Raw genomic sequence first — 22,069 nt, forward strand, 5'->3', positions numbered from 1 at the left:
CTTCAAATACCCCAGAAGCTTCCTCAAGCTCATGTCCAGTTGTAAATTGAAGGAGGCTCTGGGGTCACACAGAGTCAGACACGACTGAAGCAAGTTAGCAGCAGCAGCAGCAGCAGTGAGGTCATTGTGGCAGACAAAGTGGACCCAGCAGGTGGAGCTAGAGAGTCAGAGACATCGAAAAGCCAGAGAGCTGGTCCTGGGGTCTCAGGAAGACGAGGTCGGGCAGTTGTCTTTGGCAAAGGTCGTGTATCAGAATCCCTGAACAACTTGTTTTTTTTTTTTTTAAAGACTATAAAATTCCAGATCCCATCCCTATGGAATCTGGCAATTAACTAATTGCCCACGTAACTGTGATGTACTCCCAGTTTGGGAAGCATTGATGTAGAGATTCTGGAATGATCTAGATGTGGTCCAGGCACATAAATGTGAGCCTGTCTGAGTTGAGAGCTGTGTGCTGGTCCTCAGACCAGCGGGAGCATCAGTAACATCTGGGTGCCAATCAAAAGTGCAGACTCAGACTCCACCCCAGACCTGCTGGGTCATAACCTGCCTTCTTCACAAGAGCGAGCCCTCTGGCTGACTCAGAGGCGGATCAGAGCATGAGGTCACAGAGAATGGGGCTTCTTGTTTACCTGGGGACCTGTCCCTGGAATGGGAGATCTGGGAGACCCAGTCTGTGCTTTGTCCTTGGCACCTGTCTGAGCCTCAGTTTCTTCATCTTTATTGTACCTCCTTCTCAAGGTTGTTAAGGGAACTAATGCCCAACTCCCATATTAGACTGTGAATTATTTGAGGCAAGGTCTATGTATTTTAAAAATTTCCCCTTGCCCAATGCCTAGCATTGAGCAGATTGGTCATTTTGGCATGCAGAATGATAGAATCCTCCAAGCAGAAGAGCCTTTGTGGATTGTATAGAACAGGGGACACTGTGCATGGATGAAGAGGGTATGGTGAGGTTGACAGACATTTCTAGGGTCGGACACTCATTGGAAGGACTGATGCTGAAGTTGAAACTCCAATATTTTGGCCACCTGATGCAAAGAACTGGCTTATTTGAAAAGACCTGATGCTGGGAAAGATTGAAGGCAGGAGAAGGGGATGACAGAGGATGAGATGGTTGGATGTCATCACTGACTCAGTGGACATGACTTTGGGTAAACTCCAGGAGTTGGGGATGGACAGGGAGGCCTGGCGTGCTGCAGTCTATGGGGTCGCGACTAAACTGAACTGAACTGACACTCTTATTGGCACGTGGGCTTCCTGCGAGAATACCTGTTCTCTGTGGTTCTTCTTTTGGCTCCTCAGAGCTGAGCTCAGCTCCCTGTCTTCGTGAGGGCCCCCTGCCCCTCTGACCAGCCATCTCTGTACCCTCTGAACTTCTGTGCCATTGAGTGTTGGTGCCGCTCATGCACCCGTGCCTCCTGGACTGGCCTCCTCGTATGTCCTGTCTGCACTGTGTTTTTTTCTGGAAGCTGCTCTGTTGTCTCACTGTACATTTCAAACTCTTGGAGGGCAGGGCCAGGGTTCTTTTGATCCCCGTCTGCTCCCCAGCCCAATACCTAGCATGGGACTGAGCACGTGATAGTCAGTACGAACTTGCTGAATATCTGTTACTGTTTTTTTTTTTTTTTAATTCTTTTTTTTCTAATTTTATTTTATTTTTAAACTTTACGTATTTGTATTAGTTTTGCCAAATATCAAAATGAATCCTGTTACTGTTTTAAAATAGGAAATCTTTCATACATCCACGATGCAGAATAATATAATGAACATTTGCATCCCTACTACTGCTTAAAAAAAAGGATTATTACAGTTGAAAGGCTCAAGGTACCACTCTCCAATCATTTTTTAAGCAACTATGTATCTCTATGACAGTCCATTGTCTGTGACATCATATGGTTTATTTGTTTGATTTTGCTGCTCATCAAATGAGCATCTTAAAACCAAGGTCCAAGTCAGTAAGGAGGCTATGATTCATTCAGTTCCAGTCGCTCAAGAATATTTATTAAGAGCCTTTTGTATGTCAAGAACTGTGCTAGAAACTTAGGATGCATCAGTGAACAAAGCTCACCAAAACAAAACAAATAAAAAATAAAGTCTTGCTCTCATGGAGTTCACAACTGGAAAATCTATAAACAATAAGTATAATAAATATCTAATGTGTTAGAGTTAAAAGTGCAATGGAAAAAAAAAAAAATAGCCCATGGATCAGAGATTGTAAGGTGAGGGGGCAGACTGTAGTCAAGAGTGGCTTGTTGGGAAGGTGATATTTTGGCAAAGACTTGAAGGAGATGAGAGTTGGTCACTTAATTTGCAGGGAAAGGTTTTCCCCGTGGGGAGAATAACCAGTAAGGATCTTTGCTGTTGTTGTTGCCTAAGACGGAGCATTTGGGGACCAGCAAGGAGACCAGCTTGGCTGGAATGAAATGCAAGGGAGGTGGGGCATCAGGAGGTGAAGTCAGGGTCAGGGTGGGGGTGGGGTGGAGGAGGGAGCTTTTAGAGTTTTCCAGGCCACTGTCAGCACTTTGGCTTTTATTTTGGCCATTGCAAGGTCTGAGCTGAGCAGTGATGTTTTCTGACCTCTTGGGTTACAGTGTGGAGAGTAGTCAGTAGGATCAGAGAAGCAGAAAGTCGATGTAGGAGGCCACTGTCATGAATGAGAAGACAGATAAGGGGGTTTGGACTAAGGGGAGAGCCTTGAAGGGGATGAGAAGTGATCAGATCCCAGACATGTCCTGAAGACAGAGCCATTGGGATTTCCTGGTGAATCAGATGTTGATTGACAGGAGAGAAGAATGCCCAAGCACCTGAAAGGCTATAGTGACCATCAACCAAGACAAGGGAAGCTGTGGGCAGAGTGGTGTGGGGGTCAGTGGAGATCTGCACGTGCTGACTTGGAGAATGCTGCTAGGTTTCACATTTGGAGATAATGAGCAGGCAGTTGAATATATGATTCTGGACTCTATGGAGAGACTGAAGCTGGAGATATAGGGATACCGTAGGTATTTAAAACCATGAGACTGGATGAGGTCACCGTAGGAGTCAGTCAGCTCGAGAAGAGGAACTCGGTCTGGTCCCTGGAGGGCAGAGGAGAGATCTGCCAGAAAACGAGAGCCAACATTGGAGCAGGAGGAACAACCAAGGGAATTTGGTGCCCTGGAGGCCAGAGGAGGAAGTGTTTCAAGGACAAGAGAGTGACATGGTGTCCAACATTGTTGATGCATGAAAAGCACAAGTAAAGACTGAGAAGTGTCCGTTGCATTTAGCAACCTGGGTGCTGTTGGCGACCTCGAAGAAGACAGTTCTGGTGAAACTGTGGAGGAGGCGGGGGAGTCAGACTAAAAGGGTTTAAGAGAGGAACAAGAAGAATGAAACTGAAAAAAAACAAGCAGAGGTGTTTGCTGGGAAGGGGACCGGAAATGGGCAGTAGCTGGCAGGGGAATCCAGGGAAGAGAGGGGCTTTGCTGGGCACTGAACAGACAAGACAAGAGGATAGCCTGTTTCCTTGTTGATCGAATGGATCAACAGTGGAGATGGGAAAGTTGATGATGTGTTAAGAGGGGCTTCTCTCTGTCCCTGGTAGCGGGGCAGCAGGCCTACTTCCTAAGCCCTGATGCACAGGCTGGTGCAGCCTCTGGGCTTTCCAGCAGGATGGGGAGAATCAGGAGCAAAGCCAGCTTTATCCTCAGCACTACCAGCCTGGCGTAGCCCGAGGGTCCCCCTTCCTGGCCCCGAATCAAGCCGCAGGCACCAGGAGCCCCTTCTCTGAGCTCGGAGCCTTTGTTCTCCTTTCCCTGCTGTGGGAGATTTCTTCCCTTCTCGGCCTTAAGACCCCCACCCACCTTCATGGCTGAGTTTGGCTGTCTCTCCTCTGTGGCCTTCCCTGTGATCCTATCCTGTTATGCTCTCTGTTACAAGGTTTTCCAGGTTGGCAGGGACCCCTTCAGAGCAGGGAACCCCCTACCCTATCTCTGGGTCCCCAGCCTCCGGCCCAGGGCAAGGTGTTTTTTCCCAAGAGCGGGGCTGCATCCTATAAGAGCAGGCGCATGGTCCCCTCACTCGGGTCCCAAGGAGGAGGCACCCACTTCCGTGGAGCTCTGGCTTATTCCCTCTCTGTTTCCAAAGTGAAGCCATCATTCAAATAGGCAGCCCCCCAAACCCCAGGCTCCCTGTGTGTGCCCCGAGGCCAGCCCCCTGCACATCCCAGAGGCCTCGCACAGCTCCTGTGTTTTGGCAACCCTGGGCTCTGACCTCCCTTCAGGCTGGGGCAGCAGCAGCTTCTGGGGGCTGGTAGCCAAGCTGGGGTTGGGGGGCAGGAAGGAGAGCCCCCGGCCACTCTGGGCCCCACCAGGCTTTGGCTCCTGCTTCTCACTGGCTTGGCTTGAAAGCCTGGCCAGCCAGAGGAGTCTGCACATCACGACCAAGGAATTCAGCCTGTTTTCCCAGCCCTGGGAATCTGGCGTTCGCTGAACCTTGGTGACCTGCTGGTTTCTTTCTTGCTTGTTGTTGATAGTGACGAGGCTTGGCCCGGGGACAGGAAAAGCCACCATCACAGGCAGGCTGAATGGAGGAGCTCTTGGTTGGCCATCTTGCTGGCTGAAAAACCTCTCCCACCTAATTAGCCTCTTCGCTGTGGGCACCTGGCAGAGCCTGGTACCAAGCCCTTCCTGTGTCCACCCCAATTACAACCCCTCCTGCCCATCTCCCCAGGCCAGGAGCAAGCCCCTCTCCAGGGCGCAGTCCACCCCTAGGGGGAGGGTTGTCATACTTCTCAGCCTGAGTGATATCCCAGCCTGGAAGCACCTAGCTTTGCCTGCAGTCCTGGCCAGGGTGTAGGCAGCTGGATGGTCAAAGCGCATCACTGTGTCCAGCACTTAAACAACTGAGCTGTCAGTTTCTCTTGAGCAACAATCTTTCCATCCAACGCCCACCTCCCTGCATGCATGTGTGCTAAGTCGCTTCAGTCCTGTTCTTTTCGACCTCATGTACTGTAGTGCGCCAGGCCACTCTGTCTATTGAATTCTCCAGCCAAGAATACTATAGTGGGTTGATATGCCCTCCTTCAGGGGTTCTTCCTGACCCAGGGATAGAACCTCTGTCTCTAATGTACCCTGCGTTGGCAGGCGGATTCTTTACCACAAGCGCCACCTGGGAAGCCCACCCACCTCCCCCTGCAGGTCCCAGGTGCACAGGGATGTGGATGTCTGTCTTCTGGGTCAGTTCAACGCCTGGTGTTCTGGGGCGGGGCTGGAGGCAGGGCTGGGGAGGGGCTCGGGGCAGAGCTGGAGTCCCTGGGGCACAGCATGTCCTGCCCTGTCCTGATTCTTCTGCCTCCTCTTGTCCGCTGCCCGCGCTCCAGCCTGGCGGGGGGCCAGCGGTCTCAGGAGACCAGATGCTTTCGTAGAAGGAACTCAGTGTACGCAGGGTCAAGAGGCTTTCTCCGGGTTCTTTATGTAAAAGTCCTCCCTGGAATCAGCTCTGCTGTGACTGGCTCCCACCTCTCCCGCCCCTTCTAAGAACAGCAAGAACAGAGTCATGTGGATCTAATGTCTTCAGAGGCAGCAGTTGCTTCACCTTCTTGGTGGTTGTTTCTGCACAGAAACCCACACACTTTTGATTGGTGGATCAGGTTCTGATTCTTTTTCCCCAAACACGCCTTCTGACCTTACTCTCCACCATTCCCACCCTCCCATCATAAACTGTTTTTCCCACAGAGCAACTGAATTTGCTGAGTGTATTTAATCTGTGGACACTGTGGGTGAAAGGTTTGCTCTGTTTGTTCTCTCTAAAGGCTGTTTGTATCTTAAAAGATGAGCTTATTAATTCAGACAAATATTTGAATTGGCAGGACTGTTTTATTGTGTCTCTTTAAAAAAGTTCAGTTCAGTTCAGTTCAGTCGCTCAATTGTGTCCGACTCTTTGTGACCCCATGAATTGCAGCACGCCAGGCCTCCCTGTCCATCACCAACTCCCGGAGTTCACTCAGACTCATGTCCATCGAGTCAGTGATGCCATCCAGGCATCTCATCCTCTGTTGTCCCCTTCTCCTCCTGCCCCCAATCCCTCCCAGCATCAGAGTCTTTTCCAATGAGTCAGCTCTTCACATGAGGTGGCCAAAGTATTGGAATTTCAGCTTTAGCATCAGACCTTCCAAAGAACACTCAGGACTGGTCTCCTTTAGGATGGACTGGTTGGATCTCCTTGCAGTCCAAGGGACTCTTAAGAGTCTTCTCCAACACCACAGTTCAAAAACATCAATTCTTCGGCACTCAGCTTTCTTTACAGTCCAACTCTCACATCCATACATGACGACTGGAAAAACCATAGCCTTGACTAGACAAACCTCTGTTGGCAAAGTAATGTCTCTGCTTTTGAATATGTTATCTAGGTTGGTCATAACTTTCCTTCCAAGGAGTAAGCGTCTTTTAATTTCATGGCTGCAATCAGCATCTGCAGTAATTTTGGAGCCCAGAAAAATAAAGTCTGACACTGTTTCCACTGTTTCCCCACCTATTTGCCATGAAGTGATGGGACCAGATGCCATGATCTTCGTTTTCTGAATGTTGAACTTTAAGCCAACTTTTTCACTCTCTTTCACTTTTATCAAGAGGCTCTTTAGTTCCTCTTCACTTTCTGCCATAAGGGTGGTGCCATCTGCACATCTGAGGTTATTGATATTTCTCCTGGCAATCTTGATTCCAGCTTGTGTTTCTTCCAGTCCAGCGTTTCTCATGATGTACTCTGCATAGAAGTTAAATAAGCAGGGTGACAGTATACAGCCTTGACGTACTCCTTTTCTTATTTGGAACCAGTCTGTTATTCCATGTCCAGTTCTAACTGTTGCTTCCTGACCTGCGTACTGGTTTCTCAAGAGGCAGGTCAGGTAGTCTGGTATTCCCATCTCTTTCAGAATTTTCCACAGTTTATTGTGATCCACACAGTCAAAGTTAAAAAAATATATCTACATAAAACCTTTTGAAGGAGCACTTGCCTGCTGAGGCCAAGTCATGATTTGTAGTGGAAAAGAATAAAGTGTGTTATAAAGTTGACTTGTGCTCCGCTTTGGGAGAACTAACAAAGTTTGACTTCATGGGCCATGTGATTTCCAATCCTTTGGGGAAACCCTGCCAGGGTTGGATGTCACCTCACACTCCACCACCTCTTTGACTTAAGGGGTCTGAGTCGCTGGAGGATGTTCAGGAGAAAGATGATAAAACAGAGAGAACATAGAAACTGAAGTTCCACACTGCTTTTCCATGGCCATGAGTCATGAGCTTTGACATATGAAATGCAAAGCCTTTGAGGAATCGCTCTCTACTGTGTTGAGAAACTATAAGTGCTATTAATACAAATATGGTCTGTGTGCCAGCTGACCACATCTGCAGTTACATCATTCACTCATTCTCTCATTCAGACATTCAACATAGTGGTTATCGAGTGGCCACATGTACTGGTCTCTAAACAGAAGAGTAAGCTGGTGGCTGGTCTTAGGGAGCACCGAGTCCAGTGGGGGACAGGCAGGCAGGGCAAGTTGAGAGGTGTGGTGTTAAGAACAAGGTGCTGGGGAAATGCTGACGTGGAAACGATTGATGGCACCTACGGGAGCTGGGTCAGGCAGCACAAGACAGATGGAGGGGGAGTAGGCAGGGGGTCAGTGGGACAGAATGGTCTAGGGCAGAAAGAGCCTGTCGGCTGTGTGGCCTTGGGAAAATCCCTCAGCCTTTCTGAAACTTGGCTTCTCGGATAAAAACCAGGATGGTGATTACCTACAACACTTAGAGAGGAATGATGAGAATTTGAATGTAGGAAGCACCTGGTGCAGCACAGGACACGCAGTAGCTGTGTGTTATGATCCCACTCTAATCTCTGAATCACCAAAGCAATCAAGGCTTAGTCACCTTTGCAATTGCCCTAATGATGAACTCAGTACCTAGATAGGGCAGGGCAGGTAGGAAATAATTAGTGACCAGACGTGACTAATCTTGTGCTCGCCGGTTTCTCTGCTCTGAACTGCAACAGCGCTCTTCTGGAGAAGGAAATGGCAACCCACTCCAGTATTCTTGCCTAGAGAACCTGTGGACAGAGGAGCCTGGTGGGCTGCTGTCTATGGGGTCGCACAGAGTTAGATACGACTGAAGTGACTTAGCAGCAGCAGCAGCCAACAGCACTCTCGCTTGTTCACAGCCCCTGGCAGAGGAGACACGCACAGTGGACTCAGCACCAGTGAGAAGCTTCACCAGAGCTTAATTCTGTCATTAAATTACATGTACTGGTCACCATCATAATAATATGACATTTATTGAATGTGTGCTATGAAGCTGTTTTGGGGCTAAGTGCTTTAAGTTCATTTACATTCAATCCTCATCATAACAATGTAGTTTTATCCCCATTTTACAGGTGAAAAAGTTGAAGCACAGAAAAGTTAAGAGACTAGATCAAGGTCACACAGATAGTCTGTGATGGATCTAGGATTTGAGCTGGTCAGATTCTAGAATCTGTTTTAGTCACCCTGTATAAAACTACCTGAAATGCTAATCGGTGTATCCAAGGCTGATGTGTCCCTTCTGGTTGGTTGGGTGTCTCTGGTTTGGGCAGTGGCTGTACTAAAACTGTTTCTCAACTATTTTGTATAATCTCCTGGGTTCAGTCTTGTACCTCATCGCCGTAGCAGAGACAGACAAGTTCTCCTGTTTTCATTCATTTTTACCACCCTCCCTCCCTCCGTCCCAGGCTTCCCTGGTGGCTCAGCTGGAAAAGAATCCGCCTGCAATGTGGAGACCTGGGTTTGATCCTTGGGTTGGGAAGTTCCCCTGGAGAAGGGAAAGGCTACCCATTCCAGTATTCTGGCCTGGAGAACTCCATGGACTGTACAGTCCATGGGGTCGCCAGGAGTCAGACAGGACCGCGTGACCTTCACTTCACTCCCTCTGTCCCCGACTTCCTGTGGTTTTTTCCACTAGTCTCCCCATTCAGACTTGAATTGCTGCCTTGCCTTCCCCGGGGGGCGGTGGAGATGGGAAATGTGGTTCACTGGCCCCTGGGGTTGGAGACCACACCTGTTATTTCTGCCTCAGGATGTCCCCTGAATGAGTTACTGAACACACAGGTATCATCATCTGCTCAGTGAAAAGGGATTTCACGATTGTGTGGTTTGGGGAAATGCTGCATTTTATATTCCCTTTAGGAGACTGACAGCATTCAATGAGGTAGTAAGGGTGCTAAGAAGCTATGCTGGAATAAATCTTTATCTCTGTTTTATCTGATGTTTCCAGATTTATCTGCCCCACCTCAGAACTGGTTTTTGCATGGGCTTCCCTGGCGGCTCAGACTGTTAAGTATCTGCCTGCAATGCAGGAGACCCAGGTTCTGTGTCTGGGTTGGGAAGATCCCCTGGAGAAGGGAATGGCAGCCCACTCCAGTATTCTTGTCTGGAGAATTCCTCGGACAGAGAAGCCTGGCCGGCTATAGTCCACGGGTTCGCAGAGAGTCGAACACGATTAAGCAACTTTCACTTTTCACTTTCATACCAACCCAGAAGTCCTTGGGGAAGACTGATATGTGTGCAGGGTAGAGTAGGGGTGGCTTGGCTCGGAGCTGCCCTCTCATGGGCTTGGACTGAGCACTCTTACTGGGCTTCAGGCGCCCCAGGAGCCCAGAGTCACTGCCTTGAGAGCCCTGGGCTCTCAGGTTGGCTTGATCCTCTCCAGGTCCCTAGACTCCTGGTGTTGCCCTAGGCTTTGTACCAAGTCTTGCTTCTCTCTAGATCCCTGGCTCCTGGCATAGTGCATGGCAAACAGTGGGTGCTCCATAATTGCCTGTATTGAATGAATTCCCCATTAGAATCAGCTAATTAGAGGTTATGTCCTTCTTCCCCATCAAACCTTATCCTTGTATAGACACACACGTGTGTATGTTGATAGGTCTGTGTGGGCCCTTCTCAAAAATAGGCAAGGAGGCGTGTATGCACTGGGACTGGATTCCACATGAGAGAGTTATCCTCATTTTGCCACAAATACACACATGCAGACACACAGAAAATAAGAGGACACAGGTAAACACACAGAAACACAAACTGGGTTCAGTTCAGTTGCTCAGTCGTGTCTGGCCGGCTCTTTGTGACCCCATGGACTGCAGCACGCCAGGCCTCCCTGTCCATCACCAACTCCCGGAGTTTACTCAAACTCACGTCCATTGAGTTGGTGATGCCATCCAACCGTCTCATCCTCTGTCGTCCCCTTCTCCTCCCACCTTCAATCTCTCCCAGTATCAGGGTCTTTTCAAATGAGTCAGCTCTTCGCATCAGGTGGCCAAAGTATTGGAATTTCAGCTTCAACATCAGTTCTTCCAATGAATATTCAGGACTGATTTCCTTTAGGATGGACTAGTTGGATCTCCTTGCAGTACAAGGGATACAAGCAAAACATAGACATGTTTGCAGAAATAAGCACGATCACTGTCCACCAGAAAACGAGGCGAGGATGTAGTTTTGTGTATAAACAAACAGGGAGATGCAACCCAGACCCCTCCCCCGACACACATCCTCTGTCCTGGCTGTTTATCCCTCCAAAACAAAATGCTTCACAATGTAGGGGCTTCATCCAATGACTGTCTCATTACAGCTTGTGGTTTTGTGGGTCAGGATTCAGGCAGGACTTGGCTGGGTAATGCTTCGCCTCCTCACATGATGACTCAGTGAAATTGACTGCTGGACAGGCTGGCCTGGAAGGACCACACTGGCTTCTCTCATGTGTCTGGTGGCTTGGTGGGGGTGGCTGGAAGGTGGGGCCAAGCCAGGACTGTGGCCAGGAGGGCCTACAGGGCCTCTCGGATGGGACATCTCAGGGTAGTCAAGCCTCTTACGTTGTAGCTGGCATCTCCCACAAAGAGCATCACAAAACGTGGAGGGGGTGCAGGAAGGCTTTTTACGACCTCAGGAGTTGAAGGATGTCACTTGTCCTCCAGATCACTGAGCAAGCAAGTCTGTCAGGCTTGCTCAGATGTTTGAAAAAATTTTTTTAAACATACTCACCTCACTGTTAATAAGGTATGGAGTTAATGCTCTGTGCCAGTATTACCAGGTAATAATGCCAGTATTTTGGAGAAGGCAATGGCACCCCACTACAATACTCTTGTCTGGCAAATCCCGTGGACGGAGGAGTCTGGTAGGCTGCAGTCCATGGGGTCGCTAAGAGTTGGATAAGAGAGCGACTTCACTTTCACTTTCATGCACTGGAGAAGGAAATGGCAACCCACTCCAGTGTTCTTGCCTGGAGAATCCCAGGGACGGGGGAGCCTGGTGGGCTGCCGTCTATGGGGTTGCACAGAGTCGGCCACGACTGAAGCGACTTAGCAGCAGCAGCAATGCCAGTATTACTATTGCCCACAATGGACTTTGATAAAACCCATTTCCTTACTCCCCAAAAGTTAAATTTTGTTGTTATTTAGTCACGAAGTGTCCAACTCTTTGCAACCCCTTGGACTGCAGCACACCAAGTTTTCCTGTTCTTCACTATTTCCTGGAGTTCGCTCAAATTCATGTCCATTGAATTAGTAAATTGCTATTTTCAAAACATACTGAACTCCCAATACTTGAGAAAGTATTCCATGCACCATTTTCCCATCATTCTTTAAATCTGAACTTATATTATTAATATACATCAGTGGAGGATGTTAAAATGAAATCATTGAAACAAATTATGACTGTACAAGTCAAAATACCAGTAGTAAATAATAGACAAAGAGTATTTTACATACACTATATTATCTATTGCCTTGCAATCCGAAACATTACAAACAAAAATAACAAAAATTATCACATGGAATGAATAAGAAGTCTTGCTCAGATTCAAGGGGAGGGCTACTAGATTTCACTTGTCAATGGCAGCAAAGAATTTGAGGCCATCTGTAATCAGTCACACACACACACACACACACACACACACACACACACAGACATACAGACACAGCTTCCCCTATTAAGCACACCACTGTGATTACATCTGGGCCTGAAACAGTGGCAGCTGTGAGGGCTGTGAACTCTTACCTTAGGAGGCTAAGATAAGAGTCTGTGCTGGGGTCACTTCCTTCAGTGGAAGTTTCTGTCCTGGAAGTTACATCTCAAGCAGTTGCAGGACCAGCACCGCCTTCATCTTCCCTTGAGGTCATAAAAATCAAACCGTCCGCAGCCCCACTCGGGGAAGGCGATGGCACCCCACTCCAGTACTCTTGCCTGGAAAATCCCATGGACGGAGGAGCCTGGTAGGCTGCTGTCCATGGGGTCGCAAAGAGTTGGACACGACTAAGAGACTTCACTTTCACTTTTCACTTTCATGCATTGGAGAAGGAAATGGCAACCCACTCCAGTGTTCTTGCCTGGAGAATCCCAGGGACAGGGGAGCCTGGTGGGCTGCCGTCTATGGGGTCGCACAGAGTCAGACACGACTGAAGCGATTTAGCAGTAGCAGCAGCCCCACTCCCGTATCAGTTGTCTGCAATGCAAATGGAGTGATGTTGGAACTCTCAGGTCAAATCCCAGCTCACTAACCCCTGCTTGCTAGCTGTGTGACCTTGGCCACGTTCCTCGACCTTCTGAGGTCCAGTGTCCTCCTCTGTATATTGAAAAAGTGACACTTCTCTTGCGTTCAACATGTGTCCATTGACCACCTTTCAGGGGATGCGGTGGTGAGAACCACAGGTACTGTCCCTGGTGGATGTCTTGAGCTGGAGAATGACACCAACAGTTGTAACTTTGCTAACCATGCTAAGTGCTGGAAGGGAAAGATGAGGGTGCCATCAGGGGGTGAGTGATCAGGGAGTGCAGCCAGGATGGAACCGCTGTTAAGGAGGCCAGGAACCATTTCTCTGAGATGACACACGGTGCGGTCTGGGGGATCCATAGCGGCTTACCAGTTGAAATGTGTCTTGGGCAGAGGAAACAGCATACGCCCAGGCCCTGTGGCTGGATGGAATCTATTGAATAGGAGAGGCGGAAAAGCCCAGTGTGAGTGGGTCAGAGATTGAAGGGCACGGGTGGGAGGTGAGACTGGACAGGTGGGTAGAAACTTCATTCATCATGTTAAGAAAGAGTTTAAAAATTGTATATGCTCATTCGTGTCCAACTCTTTTGCGACCCCATGGACTGTAGCCCACCAGGCTCCTCTTTCTTTCCTGGGCAAGAATACTGGAGTGAGTTGCCATTTCCTTCCCCAGGGGATCTTCTCAACCCAGGGATTGAACCTGAGTCTCTTGCCTGGGTCTCCTGCATTGGCAGGCAGATTCTTTTCCACTTGATACATTTTATATATTGACTTGAATGATTTTACTCATGGAGGTTAAATGACCAGATTGTGTTTCAAGAAGCTCCCCTTGGCTACAGCATGGAGAATGAACTATAGAAGGGCAAGAGGAAATGGGGGCAGACCCATCAGGAGGCAGAATAGTGACCTCTCCCCAACAGGTGGGTGTCCATGTCCTGATCCCCAGAAACTGTGAATATGTTAATTACATGGCAGAAAAGAATTAAGGTTGCAGATGGAATTAAGATTACTCATCACTGACCTTAAAATAGGGAGATTATCCTGGATTATCCGGGTGTGCCTGGTATAATCCCATGAACTCAGAGAATGGGTCAGAGACATGAAATCTCAGAGGCACCTGACCTGCCCTCGGGAGCTTTGAAGTTGGAGGAAGTGTTATTAATCTTGTGTTGTAGTTGAAGAAACTGAATTTCTGAGACATGAAGTGACCTACTTAAGATGAAGCATTAGTTAAGTATTATAACCAGGGCTTAGATCCAGATCTCTTGACTACAGATCTTTCCATTTCTACACTCTTCTAAGGAACCCGGGGGATCCAGGTTAGAGGCTGACTGGGTCCCATTCCAGCCCCACCTATAGTGTCCTCCTCTTCACCTATCTCCTCCCACCAGGGCAAACCCTTCCTTACCCTCTTCCCTTATTTTGAGTTGTGCTGACAGAGGGGGCTGAGCTGCGGAAGACAGGAGTCATGGCATTGGAATCATGATGGGGGTGGGCACATGCATTTAAGCTTATAGAATTTTGGAGATAAAGAGCCCTTGGGAATCTCTTAGTATAATTCTGCCCTTTGGTTTCTATTTCAGGTGCTCTCTACTATATAACGATTAATGTAGTCAAATGAGCAGCAAATCAACACAGCCTAAAGGAAAAGAGCAGAAACGTGTCTATCTCCTATCTCTTATCCTGTCTATATTTACTATGTCCATTCTCCAAACCATTTCCCCATGTTCTATATCTATCTAGCTGTCTACCTGTCTTTTCATATCTATCTCTGTATATATCAAAGGACAAAAGATGGTTCAAAACATAACAGAATTTCTGTCTTGATCAGCTCAGGCTGGTGTTGCGAAAATACCACAGACTGGGTGGCTTAAACAACAGAAGTTTAAGTCTCATAGTTCTGGAGGCTGAAGTCCAAGGTTTGGGCACCAGCAGAGTCTGGTTCAGTGGGAGCTCTGCCCCTGGCTTGTAGATGGCAACCTTCCTGATGTACCCTTACAGGGCAGAGAGAGCTTATTTCTGTCCTGTCTCTTTTTAAGGGCACTAATTCCGTTGCAAGGGCTCCACCCTTATGATCTTATTACCTGTCAAAGCCCTCCCTCCACATAACATCCTATTGCGGATTAGGGCTTTGAATTTGAATTTTAAGCAGGGTGAGAGTGGACACGAACAGTCAGTCCATAGTGGTTACATACATTTAAATTAAGTGAGGAAGAAAAGGGAAAAGGAAATAGAGGCCAAAAAAAAAAAAAGAGCCAAGAATGAGGCTAACACAAATGTGAATGTGATAGAGTTTGGCTCGTTTACAAGGAGAAGTGTGGAAGTGGAAGTGTGGCTCTGGCCCCCAGTGCCTAAGGAAGGACCTGAGCAATCACACACTTCATGGTGTGAATTAGGGGAAAGCAAACCAGCTGTTCAGAAGATGTTTGCCTGCTCCTGACATCCAGTCTCCCATGTTATGATCATCATCCAGGATTAGCAGCATCCAGGATTGTGCATTACTGTTTTATATAGTGTTATCTCTTTTCTTACATCAGCTCCAGAACTATTTTTATTGTTATCTTATTGTTCGCTTATTACAGACGAGAAGATTGGGGCTTAGGAAGGTTAAATTCCTCCCTAAAGGCCACACAGTTCTTGTGGGAGGATGGGGGTTCAAACCCAAGTTCATTTCTGGCTTCCCCACGGTTGCTAACCGCTTGGTGCCCAGGGTCCATAGATTGGGCTTCAAATTTTGTGTTAGAATTTTGAACGACAACAAATAGCTGTGGGGGTGGAGTGAGACAGTTTTCTTCTTAGCTTTGAGAGAAACTATTGTTGAAATACACGGGTTCACCATGTTTGGTGTTCTTGTATATATATTTAATCTTTGAAATCAAACCAAACTCTTGGGGGATCGGAATCATTGCTCTCATGTCAGTAAAAATATATATATGGTATCTAACTTGAAACTTCCTTTGTAATTGGGATCAAATCCAAGCACTGTGAATTTAAACTGCTGCCAGCCTTCCTAACCTACCTCATGAGTGTAAAATCAGTGCAACTATTGTACCCGGCTGGCACTCGTGGGCATGTGATTGTGTTTGTGCCCTTGAGGAATCTGAGTTGTATGGCACAGAATATCTGAATCCAAGGGGTATGGTTTTTGCCATATGCTATAATAATCCATAGGAGATGAAGTGGAGGTGGTAGCTGGATTTCAAGAAGCATTTCAAATGCATTGATCGGTTGAAACCAGGACTGAAACAATTACTATATTAAGCAATTTATAGATGAAGAAACCAATTGCCTTGCCCCACTTTCCCAACCAGCGTCTAGACTTGGGCCGAATCCCTGACTCACATCTGCCTCCTTCCCAGTTTCTCTCTTAGAGGAAGCTCTGTCCTTTTATTCCAGATGTTCCAGAACACTCAAGTAGTCCTCTCCAAATTTATCCTTCCAATTTCCCTCAGTTAGTTAATGACAATGTCATCTACCTGGCCACCCAGGTCACCCAGAAAATTCTATCATCCACAGAATCTCCCTCTTCACTCACCTGACCAGTCTGAGTCTCTCACCAAGTCTGGTGGCCTCTCCCATAGGCAGGACTCACAGCTGCCCCTTTCTCTTCAACCCCCACCCCGTCACCACCTGCCTTTACACCCTGCACCTTTTGCTAGAATCATCTTAAAAACAAAACAAAAAAAACCCAGAAATTCCCTGGTGGTCCAGTGGTTAGGACTCAGCTTTCACTGCCGAGGTGTGCGTGCATGCTCAATCGCTCAATCATGTCTCACTCTTTGCAACCCCATGGACTGTAGCCCACCAGACTCTTCTGTCCATGGGATTATCCTGGCAACAACACTGAAACAGGTTGCCATTTCCTCCTCCAGTGGATCTTCTTGACCCAGGGATTGAATTTGCATCTCCTGCATGTACTGCATTAACAGGTAGATTCTTTACCACTGAGCCACCTGGGAAGACCTCACTGCTGAGGGCGTGGGTTCATTCTCTGGCTGGGACCTAAGATCCGGCAAGCCATGTGGCTCAGTCACACACACACACAAACCCTTTAAATGTGCTTCTTTGCCTCCAACATATACATGTCAGAGCAATTACGTGAAACACAGGTCTGACCGTCCCGCCCCTCGCTATCCCCCCTTGTGTACAGTGATTGTTCTCAAATTGTGTTCTCTGGGGACTTCCCTAATGGTCCAGTGGTTAGGACTCCTCACTTCCAGTGCAATGGGACACAGGTTCGATCCCTGGTGAGGAAACTAAGGTCTCACATGCTGTATGGTATGGCCAAAAAAACAAAAACCTAAACAAACCCCACGTTCTCTGAAGCGAGGGTTCTGTAGCCAAGACTGGGGACTCCAGTCCTCTTCCCTGAAAATGACCATAGCGTTCCCCTTCTACTTAAATATAGGCTTCTGCAAAAAAATTTGGTTTAAGGGGGGCATAACAATTTTTAAAAAATAGCTCCAGTCCATCCATGTCTCCTGACGACAGACCATCCCAGGCCCCTCCATGTCTCTTGCACAGGATGGAATGTTCTCCAGTCATGAGCACTCCTGGCTGTTCCCCAAATATATGTGTGCTGTTTCCTTGAACACGCCTTCTTTGCTTGGGATAGACTCTCCCCCTCCTCTCTCTTCAGAAACAGCTCAGATGTCACCTTCTGAGGACGGTGCAGAGCCATCCTGATATATCCCACAGGCAAACTGTTGGCTCCCTCCCCCACCCCCAATCTGTGCTCCCACCCAACCCCAGCTGTGTCTCGATGGTGGCCCCGGCCATGGAAACCTTTTCTACATGTCTTCCTGCCCACTCACCCCTACTAGATCATGAATGATAGACTTCCGTGTAGCTACCATAAATTTACCTGTAGCTCAAACGGTAAAGAATCTGCCTGCAAGGCAGGAGACCAAGGTTTGATCCCTGGGTTAGGAAGTTCCTCTGGAGAAGGGAATGGCAATCCACTCCAGTATTCTTGCCTGGAGAATTCCATGACAGAGAACCCTGGTGGGCTACAGTTCCTGGGGTCGCAAAGAGTCTGACACAACTGAGTGACTAACACAGTCCACAGATCATGAATGACTCAAAGGCAAGATTTATATTTTACTTGTCTTTGTATTCCCACTACCTAGCATAGTACTTGGCCCCTGGGAGAAACTCAATAAACCAGGAGGTAAAAGCAACACCATTAATGATCAGCCCGTCAACAATGCAAGCCGGAAAAGCTAAATGCCTCAGCTGAGTAGTAGGTAGGGTGACAGGGCAGGGGGATGACAGGGTGAGGGGAACAGGAGTGAGGGCCTTCAAGGGTCGTTGGTTCTGGACTGCTGTAATTGAATTCAGAATACAGGTACAGCTTAAGGGATAATTTAAGGCCCATGAAAACTCAACATGTCCCTTAGGCTGGGAGCTCTAACTGGGGTCCCTGTGGGAAAAGCAGACAGTGCGGGTCCTACTTGCTTGGATAATTTCACACCAACAGTCTCAGCGGCTCGTCTGTGTGTGAGGCTGTGCCCCTTCGCCTGAGTGGACTCCGTTAATGCTCACAACGCACCTGTCCGTTCTGAGGTTATCATTACATCCATTATACAGTTAAGAGAACTAGCCCCGTGCGTCCCTATAGCCAAGACATAGTAGAGGAAGCCCACGTGTCTTCAGATTCCACATCCTGTCATTTCTTCATGCTGCCTTATCTCCTGAAGTTTCCCCAGTAGGTCCACGTGCTTTGGGAGGACGAAGATGATGAAGAAAAGAGAGAGAGATTTACGACCTCATGTTGTGTCCTTTCTTACCAAACCCCACCCTCTAACTGAGCACACGGGAAAAAAAACTCACTACATCCTTCTTCTTATTCAATTTCCTTTTTTATTTTTATTTAAAAAAATATTTATTTGGCTGTGCCAGGTCTTAGTTGCAGCATGTGGGATCGAGTTCCCTGACTGGGGATTGAACCTGGGCCCCCTGCATTGAGAGCATTGGAGTCTTAGCCATGAGACCACCAGGGAAGTCCTCGGTTTCTTTTTTTATTGAGACATAATTCACATACCATAAAATTCACCATGTTAAAGCATACAGTTCAGTAGTTCTTAGTACATTCACGAGGTTGTGCAAACGCTACCAGTAATTTCAGAACATCACCGTGAATTATTTTCTAATGTTTTTGTTTTCCAGATTCCAATAATGAGAGACCCTGGATGGATTCGAAATGTCTGGTCTTCAAACATTAATGTGAGTGGAGATGCTATGAGTGCCCTAAGAGACTTTAACATTTCCAGACGAGAGAAAATACTTTTGGACCAACTGGCTTATTGCCATGGATACACGCAGTCCCCAAACCAGGACTACTATTCCCCCAAAGCTTTCAGAGTTGCTCTGTAGCCCTTTCTAAAGGTTTGATGAGCCCCAGATGAAGCCCAGAACGTTTTAGCTAGTTTCTAACCTCTTCTGCTTGTGAGCCATCCTCTCTTGGGCATAGATCTGATTTTTGTTCTGTTTTTAATTTTCTCTTTTATATTAGAGTATAGCTGATTAACATGCTGTGATAGTTTCAGGTGTACAACAAAGTCACTCAGCCATGCATTCTCCCCAGAGCCTCCTCCCATCCAGGCTGCCACTTAACTTTGAGCAGAGTGGGTCCAATAGGATGCATGCACCCCAGTGCTCGCTGCAGCACTATTTACAATAGCCAAGACGTGGAAGCCACCTAAATGTCCATTGTTAGAGGAATAGATAAAGAAGACGTGGTACAAGAAGAATGAAGTAATGCCACTTGCAGCAACATAGATGGATCTAGAGCTTGTCATAGATCTGATTTTATCACCTCCCTGATTAAAAAGCATTTGGTGGCTTCCTAGTGCTAACAGGAAACGGTTCATATCAAGTTCAGGCTATTTGTTTGCCCCTGGTAGATGGTCAGATGTCCATCCCATTAATAAAAGCCCTTGCAGCTGCCACTGAACCCCTCAGAGTCCTCCTGCAGATCCTGCCTCTTCTTCCTGCACCCATTGGTCCATTTGGTCACTGCCCCATGCCTGGTCCCCAAGCCTTGGGCCTGCCTTCAGGTTGTCTCTGTGACTGTTCTTAGCGCTTTGTTCTCTGCTCTTTCAGGGTCTCCCTTGTTCAGCAGCCTGAGGGCCAGCACCTCCCTTGTCCGCATGCCCACACCAGCTTCCACGTTCTGCTCACGAGTCTGACTTGTTGAGCCTCTGTAGCTTGGGGGAAGGCGTATTTTACTGAAGCATAACTGGCAGTGCTCCATCTACATCCTGGCTCCTTTCTCACAGTACCTGCAAATCACCTGCACGTTGCCCTGGGCCAGACTTTAAGCTCCGGTAGTTTCCTACAACTTGCTCTGCCCAGTGGATTTTAAACCTGAGGTTCTCTCCTGTGGAGAAGAGACTTGAGAGAATACATTGCGGGTGGAGGGGTCTCAAGAAAAGGCTTTTGGAAGGGAGGAAGTGGGCTTCCCAGGTGGCATTAGTGGTAATGAACCTGCCTGCCAATGCAGGAGACAGAAGAGATGCAGGTTCGATCCTTATGTTGGGAAGATCCCCTGGAAGAGGGCATGGCAACCCACTCCAGTATTCATGCCTAGAGAATCCCATGGATGCAGAAGCCTGGCAGGCTCCATAGGGTCACAAAGAGTCAGACACGACTGAAGCGACTTAGCATGCACACACAGGGAGGAAGTAATAAAGCCTCAATAGTCATCTGTCTCGACTGTGGCCTGTGCTAAGTTTTGGTATATAGAATAAAAGCAACACTTGGTTTTGCTCTCAAAGAGCTCAGTCTGGGAGAGACTCTGGTCAGAGTGTGGACCAGGAGGATTTGCAGAGGACCCAGGAGGCCCAGTGCAGGGCCAGCCAGAGCACGTCTTCATACATGAATCCAGAGACTCCAGTTAAGTGAATGAAGAAGGCTTCTGAGGAAGACCTGGCCCTGGGAATGCTGGGGAAAGCACAGGTTCTATTTCCAAGTGGATTGGCAGGGACTGGGCCCAATCAGAGGCCAGGAATCCTGAGTGGGGCGGGCAGTTAGCGGCAGTTGAGGCTGGAGTGAGGGGAGCCGTCCTCTATGGAGGAGAGAAGGGGCAGGATGTCCTGGTAAGTGAGCTGCTCCGCCAGTGGGTAGCCATGGGGGCTGGCCATCATGAGGTAGTCTGAGGTTGCCATTTTCCACGGCCAAATCCCATTCTCCAGACCTGGGTCTGGAGCCCATGGCCACCAGGTTTCCAGGCCCAGCCTCTGGTCCATGGTGCTGGGCAATGGCCATGGTTACAAGAGAGGCGGTCAAGGAAAGGCATCAGTTGGGCCTTACTGTCAGGCCTTCTACTGGACCTTCACAGAGCTCATGAACTAACAAGACAAGAAACTGTGGACAGGGGATGTGAAGTTTCTGCCTTTTAGGGCGAAATTACAGAAAATCTTAACTGTCTATGCAGGAGAACTGAATTAGGAGAGCAGAGTTTTGGTGACAGTTGCCACTTTTAGAGTACATGTGATATTGAGCAAGTTCCCTAACTTCTCTGAGCTTTATTTCCTTTGGTACATTGGGAGGTCATCCCATTGTGAACACAGAGTGCTCTCTGTTTACCACCAGGCATCGAGTAGAAGAGAAGTGTGTGTGTATGTTTTCGCTTAGTTGCTCAGTCATGTCCCACTCTTTGCCAACCCATGGACTATAGCCCAACAGTCTTCCTTTCTCCATGGGATTCTCCAGGCAAGAATACTGGAGTGGGTTGCCATTTCCTCCTCCAGGGGGTCTTCCTGACCCAGGGATTGAAACTGCGTCTCCAGCCTTGGCAGGTGTATTCTTGATCACTGGGCCACCAGGGAAGCCCGTAGAAGAGAAGATGGGCTTGTAACTCAGCTTGGGTTGGGTAGAGAGTTTAGAAGCAATTCAGAAAAAATGCTTCCAAGAGAAAGTGAATCCAAGAGAAGCATGGTCTTGAAAGAGGCCTAAGTGAGCCAGGCATGGAGGTAAGAACTGGATCATATGATTGAAAGAGTGGGTGATGACAGTGGAGGAGGGGAAAGCAGTGCCGATGATGGGGGTGGGGTTCACTTGCTGTTCTAAGGAGTTGGCCTTTATCCTACAAGAAAAGGTAATGGAGGAAGGGTTAGCACTGAAAAGACTTAAGCAGACACTACTAAGTCAGATCTGCAGCCTGTTACAGGGCAGACATGGGGTGGGGCTGGAGGCAGGGAGACCCTTTAGCAAGTGGTCATTAGCTCAGTTGAGTTCAAGCGCTTGGAGGACTGCCCAAATGGAGGTGTATAGGAGGTAGTCGGATGAACGGTCTGGAGCCGAGAGGCAAGGTCAGGACTGGAGATACTGAACTGTGGGTCAACAGCAGAACAGTGTCACCGTAGTCTGCAGGGGGACAGAATCACCCAGGAGTGTGTGGCATAGGGAGGTGGGCGAGGTCACGTAGGTGGGTTTTCAGTCAGAACCTCTACTATGACAGCTTTTGGTAATTTTTTGGTATGTTGTTATCATTAGACAATAGGTTCATAAATGACAAAAATGCTTAGTGA

At 48.0% G+C, this 22,069-nt stretch overlaps 1 protein-coding gene across 2 annotated transcripts in view; it reads left to right on the forward strand.

The window, feature by feature from the left end:
• Positions 1 to 22,069, forward strand: part of LPIN1 (lipin 1) — a 130,051-nt gene that overhangs the window by 15,382 nt on the left and 92,600 nt on the right. For both annotated transcript variants that reach the window (XM_070379133.1, XM_005903204.3), the window contains exon 2: positions 18,705 to 18,761. In XM_070379133.1, the coding sequence (XP_070235234.1) occupies positions 18,705 to 18,761 (57 nt within the window). The remainder of the gene's footprint in view (positions 1 to 18,704; positions 18,762 to 22,069) is intronic.

Source organism: Bos mutus, chromosome 11 (genome assembly GCF_027580195.1).
Source record: "Bos mutus isolate GX-2022 chromosome 11, NWIPB_WYAK_1.1, whole genome shotgun sequence".
Lineage (NCBI taxonomy): Eukaryota > Metazoa > Chordata > Mammalia > Artiodactyla > Bovidae > Bos > Bos mutus.